Below are 14600 nucleotides of genomic sequence, written 5' to 3' on the forward strand. Positions count from 1 at the left end.
TCTGTGCGCTGCGCTCAAGCAACGTCGAGGGACGACCGGTTTCGATTATGAGCATCATCGAGCGACATCCCTCTGGACAGCGGATGCAGTCCCCTGACCATCGGGATCTCCTTCTCCCGGCGGGGCGGTCTGTTACGTTTCGCCTACGACGCGCGGTATAGCCGGCGCGGATGCAACGGACGCCGGGGCTTCGTTCAAAGTGGCGGTCATTTTGGGCCCGTTCATCGCTGCCGCAACGCCTCCCGCCAAGCGCGTCCAGGCAGGTTTCAGTGCCACGTGTCGTCGTGTGTGCGTGTGTGTGTGTGCATGTTGGTGCCCACGCTTGTCAAAGCGCGGCAGCCGGAGAGAGGAGCTCCCCAACTGGGAGGCGAGGAGGTCTGACCGGCGCCGGCCCGGCGGACGCGCACGTCACGTCTGAACATGTCTGAGCGTCGCCGTAGCGGGCGCCTCATCCCGAGCGTTCCTTCTTGCCCTCGACTCCGTGGGTATAAAGGCAGCTGCGCTGGACGCCAAAGAGAGACTTCGATTTCTTCCTTCGAGTAACGTGGTCGCCCTGACCGGCTGCTCTTTTGCGATGCCAGAATAAACAAGTTGTTCTGTTGACAGTCGACTCATCCTTTGCCGGGACCTTCGGATGTTTCCAGCTTTGCCCCAGGCCGCCAGGCCAACGCTACCCTTGGGGCTTGCAACCCATTTTCAACACCCTGGAAACAAGTAAATGCCGACGACTGTCTCTGAATGTAGCTGTTTACCGCCAAACACAAGGTTTTAATAGGGGCTGAGCCACCACCTGCCGGATGCGCTGAGAGCTGGTAATGCTTGCTGCTTTTCTTTTATGACTTGAACCTTCGTCAACGGATGCCGCTTTTAGGTTTTAAACCCCGCACAGACAATCAAGTGTTCGTGCTGCCGATGTTCGGCACATCCTGTGGTCCACACAGCCCACAGAGGTCGCGTACACGTTTTCCGCGAAATTATAGTTTACCCAGGGGAGAGTAGAGGTATGCAAGCTGGCCTGTTGTCATGCACATCTAGCCACACAGCATCGCACTATTGTGCTTAGCGTAGTGTCAAGCATCTGTTCGTTTACATGCACTTTAGCAAACATCGCCTGAGACACTGAGCTGATTGTACAAGGAATGCTAGGAGGGCAAACGCAGCAAATGCTCGGCCTTTTCTCATCTTCAAGCCGATTTTACTGCCTGGTAGTATATAATTTTTCGGTTATATCCTAACATAATATGTCACCAATGAGTTTTTATCTTGAAGACGGTTTACAATTACTGCTCCACTTCTAATAAAAAAAAATCGGATAGGTACAAGACGCTCTGCGAAGCGATAAATTGACAATGACGCCGGTTCTTCTTCTTTTCTCTCGTGCCCCTTGAAACCGTCTATTCCGAGACCCGCACAGTGAAAATCCAAGTAACACTCCGCAGATGCCGGCAGAAGAACGAAGTTTTTAATAATTACGTACCACGCCGACAAAGCTTATTACAAAGCTAATTTAGAGACTACAGTAAGAAGCAAAAAAGAAGTTTTCTGTTTGGGGAGTTATGAACAGCTTGAGCAGAGAAGAGGAACAGCATGACCATGCTTATAAAAGCAAGACCACTTGCGAGAAGTGACCATTATAACCGCCTGGTGTGGCAGCTAACGTCTACGTAGTTCTCATAGCCTCTGTGGTAAGTCCTAGGGACAAGCAGGGGGTTTTCTCTGTTAAGAAGTTAGGGACAGAGTACTGCTCGTTGCTACACATGACAGCACACAGCGACTGTGTTGTCCGTTTCACATGGTCCTGTTTCACCAACCTGCTCAAAGGGGTGGAGTTCAAATCGTCGGACATAGTTGATGTTTGATTCTCGAAATCCTGCGGCTAATGGGAATCTCTTGCGACTCATGCTGCCCCAAAATACTCATTGCTTGAGCAGTAACAAGCAATGAACAAAACTAAAAGCGCTCCGCAAGCACGATTCAAGGCTGAAAAAGAGACGCACATTTATTTGTGATTTTCATCACATACATAAAATACTTGCGACATTCACTCAAGACTGCCGTGGCTTGCCTTTCCTGAAAAATCTAATAACGGTATCACAGAGACAAGTAACACATCTCTTCATAGCCATGATTACTAGCTCCATTGCATGAGGAAAACTTCTACTTCGTTTGGAAGAAATAATGTCCATGAATACATACAGGACTAAACATTAACAGCTTAGTCGCTAGTTTAAAGGAGGCTGGCATTCCTGCAATGTGGCTCAGTTTTCTGGTGCATAAAGGCTCATCTTTTCCTCAACAAATTAGTTAAATACAATTTCAGGTTGTTAAACACGGCATGTATACAAACATAGCTTAAAACCCTTTCTTTGTATTTGCAGAAGGTTACAATGTGCCCCTATTTTTCAGCAGCCATATGGCAGCCGCATATGCAAAGATAATAACTTCATGAACATAAGTTGTTCCAATACCTATAAAGCGCTACGTGTTTGAAAGCAATTTTGCTTCAGCGATGGAAACGAATAATGGACGACGACAGCACTAAGTGAATACCGTACAACTTACTCAGGAAGAGTTCACAGCCCCTAAAAAAAATATCAAAATCACCGATGCTTGAGAAAAGCCCACTTCTTATTGACGATTGTCTCCGAATGTAGCTGTTCTTCGCCGAACCGCCAGATTTTAATAGGAGCAGAACCACTGCCTTCCAGAAGCGTCCACAACTAGTGAAACTTGCACAGCTCTGTTATGATGTTTACGTTCGTCAACGGATGCCACAGACAGGTGGCACACCCTCGCACAGACGAACATGTCTACGTTCTGCTGATTTTTGGCAGACACAACCCGCAGAGGTTGCGTACAGGTTTTCCGCGAAACTATATACGTTACCAAATGGAGGGTAGAGGTACGCATGCAATTGTGTCGCCATGCACGTCTAGCCGCATACCGTCGCATTACTGTGCTTAGGGCAGTGCCACGTGTTTTTTGTTCAACTGCACTGTGGCAATCATCGCCTGAAACACTGCTTACAGCCTAAACAGTGCCTGGAGAATAAAACGCGTCAAATGTTCGGCCCTTCCTCGCCTTGAAAACGACTTTACTCCCTGGTAGCATGTAGTGCATACGTTATCCCAACAAAACTGCTTGAGATGGGTTTTGCCGGTGAATACGGTTTACCAATACAGTTCCACGTCTAGAGGTAAAAAATATCGGACAGATATAAGGCCCTATGCGAAGCGATGAACTGACAATGATAACGGTCTTTCGTCCTTTCCCGCGTGCGTCATGAAACCGTCCATCCCGCATTGTTGAGATCCACGGTACACAATGGCATGACATTTTGCTTTCTTTACACAGTACAAGCACAAATGACACAAAATTTAACATGCATGCATATGTGTAACATTTTTAATATGCTCTGGCACATGGAGATCTTAAATTCAGTGGATGCTGTGTTGTCTCCAGGTCTTTACTAAGTGTAGACCTGCACACGTTTTCTAGCAACTTATCACTTGTTTTTAGTGTTTCGAACGGCAAGCATCAGGTATCCACGCCACATCTTTGTCACACAGACGAACTTGTAGGCGTATTATTTTCTTCCTTCTCCAATAAACCCAAAAGGAAGCTGGGATCATCCACAACATGCCATTCCTTTGGCTTTGACGTATCAGCCTCGAATTCCTCGCACGGCGGCCGCAGCAAAAGAAGGAGCAATCTGGAAACAAGTTTGAACAATTTGGTCCACAATCAACCTCTTTTTTTGAAGAATTCTATTAAATGCGATCCAAAACACGTTTAATGCATCCAAACCATCTGCTTTTCTCTCAAAATTACCCGTTGCAGTTGTTCGTTGAATTTTTAGTGCTTTCTAAACCCGCAGTGTTGCCGCCTGCACCTAAATAAATTAATGTCATTTCCAACACGATTACATTGTGCAGGAACACGTGGTCCTAGATTGCTATGGTAATGTAACCATAGTAAGTTAATGAGATGACAGTCTACTCAATATCTTCGTCACCAATATTATTTAAGTGCTCGTCAGCTCATGTTCGGCCGGAAATCTTCACCAACAGTGGTTATAAATCCGAGAATTCAAGTGTAAAATAAAGGTAGCTACGGGTTGCCTACAGTACAACAACTTGCACTTTTCGCTACTTTCGTTGAGTACTAGAAAAGATTATTTTTGGTTGGCACCTGGTTTAGACAACTAAAATCAGCAAATGGACTAATACGTGATTCGCGCGAACGTTATGTGACGTGATTAGCAATGCAGTCTTGAATGTATACTAACCCCACCGTAAAATTCATGAAGTTCTGTTGAGAACTTTAAACTATTCTTGCATATCAGCAAAGTTTATGCAAAACGTAACACCACTGTCTTCCTGATATTTTTTTTTTTTATCCCAACACTTGTCAAGAGGCATAATTTGCGCTGGTAGTATATGTTAGAAAGTCATGTAGGCTATATTCATGCAAAGAACCTAAGCGGCCTCTTATTGTTTTTCGTCAGCCACTTGGAAACTCGCTGGAAGAGAAATCAAAATGAATCATTCTTCTTTCGTTCCCTTCGTCCTCAATTCCACTTCGTTTCTTCATCGCCTTTAGTTTTTGGGTTCTGCATTCCTTACTGACACAGTTCCCACCTGATAAGCATAGTATAGACATCAGTAGTTCCCACCTGATAAGCATAGTATAGACATCAGTGTCGATAATCCGGGGATGAAAAATCGACAGAAAATATGTTGTTTACTTTTTACGCGAAAAGCCGCGTGATTCAAATTGATTCCTCTTAGTGGAAAAGATGCCTAAACAGATATACTGCGACGCCATTCGACCTTATTACGTTTTCCACCTAAGGTACGCTTAGCGGCCAGTGTGGATTGAGTTGATACGCGACAGAGTTACTCCTCGTCTCTTCGTGCCCAAGAACGCAGCAGGTGCTTGAAGCAACCACAAAGCTGCGTGCTGCCATGGCCATCATAGAATGGAATTACAGAGACATCTGAGCTTTTGTATCAAGTTTAGCGGCCTGCTTGAGCCTGATTGACGTGGCGCGTGGGTGAACACCAACCCACCACTCCTCAACTGCGGCTGATTTCGCAGTCCCTAATCCATGGTAAGAGTGACCTGTCAGCCACGACGCATCGAGGCATTTTATAAAACTTCTTTCCAAGCAGATACGATGGGTACCTGTCTCTTCGTGGAGGGCTGAGCCTGCCTTCATGTGTCCCACACCGCTGAACGAATAACAAACATGGCAGATTCTTTCGCGAGAAGGCGACCAGCGGACCGCAGCGCGTGCTATATCCTGCGACGGCGTATGAACGCCACAGCGGCCGATTTCGGAGGCTGCCAAGCTTTCTATGAACTCCAGATAAAGACACCACTCTTGCACAAGCGTCTCCTCCTGTTATTAAAGGCAATTTTCAGAACACCAATGAGCTAGCGGATCTGCTCGTTCATCAAAGCAGCGATCGCATTCGCCTGTGGCTGCCACGCCAGCGCCACGCGATAAATAAAAGACATCTTGCAATGAGGAGGATGCTTTTTCGCCAGTGATGGATTTGCTTCTTTCGTCTGCTTCCAAGAATAAAAAATTAGCAGTGGCTTAGCTCGGCTATGCCAGGATATACGTAGCGTGAGCTACGCTGAGCCGCTGAGCATCAACTGCCGCTGAGCAGCAATTTCGCTGTCCTTCTCCATGGCTATACCACACTGGCAAACGCCCCCCTATATGTATACCCCCACTGATACCTCTGCGCATGCGCGCAAAATGAGCGGAGCTATCAAGCGGCTCCGGCGCAGCGTCAGACTTGGCTACTGCGCCACGGAGGCGCAAAGCTGGGCCAGCGCCTCCTATATATAAAAATAGAGGAGGCGCTGGCTGGGCACGCGCCGGCGCCAGTGCGTCTGCCGCGGCTATGACGCAGTTATGACCGGCGAGGCGCGCGCGGAGGTGGCTCCGGCGCGCCAGCTGTGCGCCGTGTGACGTCACTGCTCCTCGCGCATGCGCAGCACGGCTCTCCAGGAGCCACGCGAAACTGCTCAACCTTGGCCAGTGTAGCTCAGGCTACAAAATCAGTATAAGAAGCCATACACTATGCCAAAGCTACCACTGGGCACCATATTCACCTCTTTAGATGCAATCATAGGAAATAAACTTCCTTTTTTTGCATCGGATTTTGAACATTGACACAAAGGAAGAGCGTTTGGCACTGACTATGCAGGAATCATGGTGCACGATATGTATTCGATACCGTTGCTGCGCTGGCACAGCTGGCATCGCGCCATCATGGCCTCGGGAGCTTTGGCCTTAAAGCTGCACAAAATCCAGTGCATACCTCCTAAACAACCGTCTCCATAAAACACCCATTACACGCCAACAAGGACAATCGTCTGTTTCATCACTCGCCATTTACTGCGGTGAGAGCGCATGGGCAAGATATGCCCGAGAGAACGCTGCTGCAGTGGCTCAACGTATTGTTTCCGCAAACATGGTGCTAACGTTCGGTACGCCAGAAATTTTCAGAAAAAAAGAACGCATCAAGAAACGAGCCGAAATGCCACCATTTCGATCTTGTCTTCACATGCCGCGAAATTCAATTAGCATAAAAAAGTGCCCAGAAAGGCTTAAAGGAAATTTTGAAGCAAGCCCGGGAGTTGAAACAAATTCCAGAAGACCGGCGCTGTGTCCATTTATGAGGGAAAAGTTGTCACCTGGCCACCCTTATGTTACACTTGAGGCGTTCAGGCGTCGCCGCGCGCTCACGGAAGCGGGCACAAGACTGAGCCACTCTTCAATCAAACTATCCCTCACAAAATCCGCGATGCATCCTTTACGTACTCCGCTGCCGAAACACCGCTATTGCGAGCACTGCAAGGCAAGCTTTCCAATGACTGCTCTGGAAACAGCAGCAGGCGCGCCGCCCCGCGGAAAACCTCACAGTTAAATCCAGATCGACGGCTGCTGGCGACGGAACATGAATTTCCTCTATGCGCCGTCAATCAAGCCTGCGCCTTTCGAATAATGCAGTAATATTTTGCGGGCCTTTCTGTACCATTGAAAAGTGAAGCCACGCATTCAGAACCTTGGTCTCTCGCAAGCGAACAAGAGACCAATGGGAACAGGGCTGTCCCGAGAGGCAAATATTCATTGTGGAAACGAGGGAAGTGTGGCAGTAGGCGCTCAGCCTTTCCTTTATGTCTGGAGGGGTAGCACATAACTTGACTCGTATATTCAATGTAGTCCGCAAGACACGTGCTATGCAGAAAGGCTACTCCCGGACAGCGGCGGCACAGCATTGTTGCTTTGAAGCACGAAAGAACGGCCTATGGCTACCCTGACACTGGAATTCAGGCACTGCGCTTCCTCATGAACTTATCGAACAGCTGCGTCCCGTCGTTGCCGGCAATGCCGCTGTGATGCGGCCGGTGTCAGCTATTTCTAAATGATGCCGATTTATTTTTCAACTGTGCGTTGTGAAATCTCTCTGATGTCAAGGACTAATCGATTTTTTTTACTTCAGTTGCTAAGGGCAGCTTACAATAAATCCCTGGAAGGCTCGGCATAGCAGAATGCGGCAGACGTTTTTTAGATGATTACAGCCTGGCTTAATTAACGATGTCATGAAGTGCGGAATTTTCGCCTAGCGGAAATTGCGATCTCTTAAACCAGGAGCCAAAGCCTGACTAGTCTGGCTAGGACGCCAAAGGCACCTGTAGAGCTCTCCTACGAGATCGAGGCACCTATGTATCCGTGGGTATGATTGCAGTGTTTGGCGTGTGTAAAGAACATAGCGCCATCTGCTTCAAGCAAAATTAGAAGAGATCGGCCTTCTGCAAATTTCAACAAGCGCAAGGCAAACTGAAGAAGGACGTTCTGGCGGGCTACTTGGTTCATAATGAAGCGAATGAGTACAAACTGCGCGTCCTGTCCCGTCTTGTTCGCGCAGTTCGTACTCTTACAAGAAATACAACCATGTTTCCCTTGGCATGATTTATGGTAACATAGAAGAGAGGCAGGCGGCACTAATATTTTAAAAGGCACCCTGTCGTTTCTGGTCTGTACTACATGCACTTGCGTGCGCGTATGACGATTGCACGCCCTTGTATGAGCGAACATTTTCTCCAGCGTAAATACTGCTACGTATTAGTATCGAAATTTTGACATCATGTTTCTTTTTGTCTTCCAGTGTGCCGCTCATGGAATTTTTTTTTTCATTTCGGCAGTATTTTTGTCACAAGGTGGTCTTTTCGAATTCGTTAAATAAACGAGCTTTTCAGCGCCATAATCTGGGACGTCGGCACAAAAATTTTGCGAGGTGATGCCTTAAGTGCGTGCTGTTATTACTTCATACTTGAGTTTTCCTTTTTATATTCAACAATAGGGTGAAGCGCTTCCTCCTTTTTGAGGAGAGTCGTGTGTGCAGGACTCAAGATGTCGATGTTTTTTTTCCAAAATACGTCACGTTGGGGACGGGCTGCAAGCGCCAGCCAGATCTACCGTCAGTAGTTACTTTACTGAATCTAAAATTGCATTTTATAACCATATGCAACGGGAATGCAAATTATGTAGCACTTCCATGTTGCTTTATCAGAAGTAGCAGCAGGCCACTGCATAACATTTCAGTGGATACCAGCACACCTAGGTAGCCTGGAAGCGGTAAAATGGTAACAGACTAGATTTCACAAGAATTCAAGCGTAGCAGAGGGCGGCAGGAAGTTAAGTGGGCGGGTGAGATTAAAACGTTTCTGGAATAAGGTGGCCGCGGCTGACACAGGACAAGGTAGGGGAGAGGTATTTGCTCTGCAGCAGGCGTAATCAGGCTGACGATGAAGACTTTAAAGGTAAAGTGCTTGTGTATTCTTCCCGTCCCGTAACTAGGTACGCCTTATGCGATCAGGATTATGAGGTGTATAATTACCTTCAAGAAGCAGTTACCTCTGCGTTACTACATGATGAGGTCTGTGCTTCAAATTGTCACATAGGTGACCGAAAGTGCCACCCTTACAGGGTAAAGAGAAAGCAGTCTTACAAGTTATACTCGGTGCATTTAGTCGGGTAGCCGTATTCGAAGCACTGTGGTCTCAGAACATCGAAGAATATTGTGCCAAAAGCCACTGACGTGGCGATTTTGACCTTCAGTAGGCAGTCGTATAAGGTTCTGTCATTAGCGCAGTCCGTCCTGAAAGAGTATGCAGAAGTTAAATTCTATTAGACAAACATTCGAGCTTCGTTTCGATATATTTTCTTCAGGGTGCGTGAACTTACTCCTCTGCCACAGTGTGTTAGTTTCGAATATCTTATCCGATGCTCTCATTTAGCGTGAAAAAAAAAGCATTATCTGAGGCATACAAGTGCGATGTGCTAAACAAACAGAAGCGTAAAACGGTAGCTTTCACTGAAAATACCTAATTCGATCATGCGGTAGCCTGCATGCGCGCCGCTGCATAGATTCCAGTCACGAGACTTTAAAAAGAACATGCAGCTTAAGCAGACGCAAAGAACAAAAGCTGACAGTGCATAAATATTAGTTTCCATTTATTCTTGCCTATTCGTGTATATTACACGGATTCATAGATAAAGGTATGAATCAATAAATATCGAAATATGAAAAACTGACCCCGTTGGCGCTCTTCTCGCACCTAGAGGCCTCAAATCATTAGGGACGCTGTACATTAAATGTCACAGTGGCTTTCAGGGTCCGGATTGAAGACTACTCTGAAAATGTTTCCACTTTAATATCTGCTATTATTTGTGTACTATATGTGACTCCTTCCGCACATCCCAGCCGCTGTCTATGGGGAAACATGGTGGACGGTTCGAAAGGTCATCCGTCTCTAAGGCAAATCGGTTGGTCGATTTGCAGTTGGAGATACTTTGAGAGCTGCACCAACTTTTTTTGCATCCTTATCTCGTCAAAGTATATTTCGCCGCCTTTAAACTAGGAACATGCGGATTGTCGCTTCATTCATACGTGATGCATAATAAAGACATAAGATCCATTCATGACTTATCCAAATATGAACATGTGTTCGCCTACTTTGAAAATGATGGCATACTCAATACTTAGGCCTTGTATTAGGAACGGCTTTTCAAAACTATTTATCTAGAGGTCAGCACAAACCACGAATTGTTTTTCTATCTATACTAGGAATAAAATGTAATATACGTTCATGGTTTATGATTGATGGTGGTTTAACGTCCCAAAGCGACTCAGGCTAGGAGGGACGCCGTAGTGCAGGGCTCCGGAAATTTCGACCACCTGGGGTTCTTTAACGTGCACTGACATCGCACTGTACACGGACCTCTAGAATTTCGCCTTCTTCGAAATTCGATCGCCACGGCCGGGATCGAGCCCGTGTCTTTCGGGTCAGCAGCTGAGCACCATAACCAGTGAGCCACCATGGCGGCAAATAATATAGCTCAGACTTCTTGATTAGATTAGAACGAAGTAATGTATGCTCCTATTTAAGTGGCGAATTGATAACTGCTTAAACCTCTTCTCTGCTTTAATTGAAACCATTACTTCTTCCTTCCCTGCATCTTTCAGTAAAAAAGCTAACTCTTAATTTCTGTGTAGCTTTAAACATTGCTAGTGTTTGTTCATTGGCTGACATATCATATAGCGTATGTTTAAGACAGCATCTCATCGTCTTTGATGCATTGATCATTTTGACTGCGTCGAATTTTCTTAGTTATTTTGTTTTATTTGCTATTGTTATTTTCAAGGTCCATACACCTCTCGTTGTGAAACCCCTTCCTCGAAACGTCCATCCCCAATATCACATCCCTCGCCGCGTAGCTCGCGCTAATGCCCTCCATAAGTACTATGGGCAAGCCCACGATGCCCTTTGGTTAGACGCCGCATGTACAGAGCATGAAGCTGTAGCAGTTGCCTACAATCCAACCCTACCTCATCCCCTAACTCGCCGTCTTCCCTCGGGCTCTACGCCTGAGGAGGCAGAGGAGACCGCCATCGCCCTAGCCCTTGCACATTCGGACGCCCAATACATCTTCGGCGACACCAGAACGGCTCTGTCCAACTTTGCCAGGGGCAGGATTCACGCCCCTGCCTGGCAATTGTTGAACACCCCTACCCAAAATTTACCGCGCAGGGTAGAGCTTCAGTGGGTGCCGGCTCACTCTGGGAACCCTGGAAACGAGGCTGCCGATAAATTGGCCCGAGGTCTGATTTGCCGGGCTCAGGACAGTCTCGATCCAGGATTCTCGAGGGAGCGGGCGCACACCTTTGCGGAGCTCACGCAAATACCCCGTTTGGACCGTTGGACTTACCCTCCTCCCCACCCCTCTCTTCCGCACTCCCAACAGATCCTCTTCAGACGCCTCCAGACCCGCTCTCTGTCATCCCCTCAGCTTTTATCCCACTATTGCGGCACATCCCCTGCATGCTCCCTATGCGGTGACCCCCACGCCACACTCTCCCATATCCTTTTCGGCTGCCCTGCTGACCCTCCCCCGCGGGGACAGCACACCATCTCGAGCTGGGAGGACTGGGAGGTCCTGCTTATGTCTGCAGACCCGACATCGCAGCTTGCTGCGGTGACTCGGGCTGCCGACGTCATGTCCCGGCATGACCTACTTGATGCACTGCGGGACCGCGCAGTGGCCCAGGGACCCAGTTGGGTCTAAAACTCACTTGCTCAATTACGTTTTTCTGTCTGTCTGTCAAGGTCACATATTTAATATTCCCTGAATACACGTTATTACACAATTGTATAACCCGATCAACTCGTGCTGCTTACGACGTTGGCGGTTTTTTTTTTCTATAAACAATATTGGCTCTTTCATTCATGTGAAATTTTTCTTTATGCAGTTTTTGTTAAGTTGTTGTCCCCAGTTAACTTTCAATATGTTCGTATTTTCATGTATATATTCTTTATTTTTGATAAATTGTAATTGTAAATAATGCTCTTTCTTGCTTTTTTTAAACTTCGTTAATGTGTACTTTCACCGTCCTGTGTGCAAACTGCTGCCTTCCCTGAGCTGCAAGCTTTGGCCTGGACAAGCACCTAGTTAGGCGCTCATTGTTATCTGTTCTTTACTCGACTCCATGACAGTAATTAAAAAATGTTAAAAGCACAGTTAACAAATAAACATAACCGACAAGCGATTTCCCGGGTTGGGCAGTTCCTGCCCGCATTTCATGACGCTTTCTGGGCTGCCGGTGAAGTCAGGAATGCTGCTCGCAGCACGATGGACCCGCGCCTTTATTTCTATCGTCGGGTTCCAGGGGACGCCATGACTCTGGCGCTTATTCTAGACGGCGGAGATTTCTAACAAGGCCTAGAAATATAGTATAAACGACGTGACTGATACTGCTAGCTAACAAAAATGGTATCTGCAGAACTTAGTGCCTGTATTCTATATCATGCGTTCAAAGCATGCAAAACAAATAACAATGCTAGCTTAGTTTGAGCCCTCTCAATGCACTGTAGAAAAAAAAATCGTAAATTTGTGCACAGCACCTATAGCGAAATCGATATCAAAAAGCCCACAAAGCAAGTGCTTGACAAATGTTAATAAATACATCTGTTTCGTTGTGACTAGCCAATTCCCTCTGCGAGCTAAATTAGAAGGAAATATATTATCGCGTTTGCGGCCTTAAAAAGCCTGGTTGATGGTGCATTATACTTATGCTCTAAAGTTAATTCCTTATTTCATCATAAGGAGGTGGTACGTGATGAGCTCACATTGGGTACGGCCTGTAGTTTGTCACATTGTGCTCGGTCTCGAAGGGTGCAATGCTCGAAGCAGACTTGTCATGGTTGCGGCAGCATCGGTCCGTGGCAGCAGCCTGTCCCAAATCATTGTCATTCTCGGCCACGTTGCCAGGTCCACACCATTTTGTCCCTGCAGTGCAAAGTGTTGATGGGCAAGGATATGAAGAACTACTGCAAGCAGGTCTGCCGACTACCGCATTGAGAGCGTCACGCCAGGAGAGGGCCGGCATTGCAGAAAGAAGTCATTAGCATGAAGGTGAATTTCCTGCAGAGTGAAATGCCATAGAATTGCGTGGCTTACTTTTGGCAATCACTTTGGTGTGTTACTTTTTTTGTGTGTGTCCAAAATGACGTCTGAAATCACTCACGGCCAGTTTCGTGGTGCAGTGAGCCGTAAGCTTAAATGTGCGCTAAAAACCTTCACTCATTTGAAAACTAAAACTCTGCATAGTGATTTTGCATCTCTAAGAGCGCCAAAAAGTGAATTTTAGTCAGGTGGAACTTACAAAAGAAGCAATAAAAGGATCAAAAATTCAGCCACCCGCTTCTACTTATGATGTAGTTCGGCGACTACAGTTTCAAATCCCAGCATTAAATGAACAAGATCTTGGAGCCACCTTTTTTGTAGAACTGTGTTCTTTGCAAAAACATCTTAATGCTCTAGTACTCTAGCACTTCCCAGAGCGCTGTACGTAGATGTTTGCCTAAGGTGTTCAATATGCTAGCCACAGGATCGGGGACCTACGTATTCGCATTTAACAACCTTAGCCTTCCTAAAGTTCGCGGTAATGTGTCTCTTTAAACAATTATGATGAAAAGTGGTGGCCCTTGCACCAAAATACTCATTCTATATATGAACTAAATTTCAGCTAATGCATTTTAAAGCCTATAGAGGTAGTTGTGGGGCCGCTATCATCGCTCATCGGCAATGCGCTCTAGATTATTAATTAAGCTGTTTTGCGGAACCCCCAAATGCATTAACATCGAGAAGCACTGTTGCAGTAAACTGATACTTTGCGACTTCTTGTTTTACAAGCCATCGTTAAAATTAATAAAATTAAATATCATATCGCGAAAACATTTTTCGGTAAAAATAGCCGTTTTTGCGCATCTACAGCGTTCGAGAAGCATGCAATCAGTACGTGTAGAATTAAGCTATCGGCCCCTGGTAGGAGATTTTAAATGTAAACTCCTTGAACGTATACAACTTTAAAGGAATCGCAGCATTTTTAATCTGCGAAAGCCAGTTGCCATGACAGTCGTTTAACGCAACGTTATTCACCTGGGAATATAACGAGGCTGTGTAGTGTGTCGCCTAAGGTGTCCAAGATAGAAGATCCGCTTGTCATTTGTTGTATGTTCATGCACGTGTTGACCAACTGGTTCATTTCTTCTGTCGACACATTTGTGACTTGCGCCGCCGGAATGACCGCTAAGACCAGTTTAATGAGGGTCCTGTCGAAGAAAAAATATCTCGTCTAACAAGAGATACATGCACCCTGAAATGTTATCTTACGTTTAACATATTCACATATAGCATTTGTAAATTACAGGCAAGTTCAGCAACTACCTGCAAGACCGATGGAAATTGATGGCAACTGCTCGTTTTTGTTGTAACCTGTCGTATAGCAATAGCAAACACCAAAGGCATATAAAATATCTGATATCTCCCATGAGGTCGCACTATCTACCTAGGTGCGGCAGGAACGTGATTCTTCCTTGTTTATTTTATTTTAAAATGTTCATTTTAACTACAGCGAACCAGCAGAGGATACAAATCACGTTAGTTACAATAAGGAAATGAGGAAGTTGTTATTCCTCCGCGGAATAGGAGGACAGTACAATCGCCAGACTTGGAA

The 14600-nt window shown here is 46.2% G+C and overlaps 1 protein-coding gene across 1 annotated transcript in view; it reads right to left on the reverse strand.

Annotated features, from left to right (window-relative positions):
* Positions 1–14600, reverse strand: part of LOC144095188 (uncharacterized) — a 38420-nt gene that overhangs the window by 18648 nt on the left and 5172 nt on the right. The window contains exons 3-5 of the mRNA XM_077628974.1: positions 14024–14196; positions 12712–12871; positions 9123–9182 (exon numbers count right to left, since the gene is read on the reverse strand). Of these exons, the coding sequence (XP_077485100.1) occupies positions 9123–9182; positions 12712–12871; positions 14024–14196 (393 nt within the window). The remainder of the gene's footprint in view (positions 1–9122; positions 9183–12711; positions 12872–14023; positions 14197–14600) is intronic.

Source organism: Amblyomma americanum, chromosome 6 (assembly GCF_052857255.1).
Source record: "Amblyomma americanum isolate KBUSLIRL-KWMA chromosome 6, ASM5285725v1, whole genome shotgun sequence".
Taxonomy (NCBI): domain Eukaryota; kingdom Metazoa; phylum Arthropoda; class Arachnida; order Ixodida; family Ixodidae; genus Amblyomma; species Amblyomma americanum.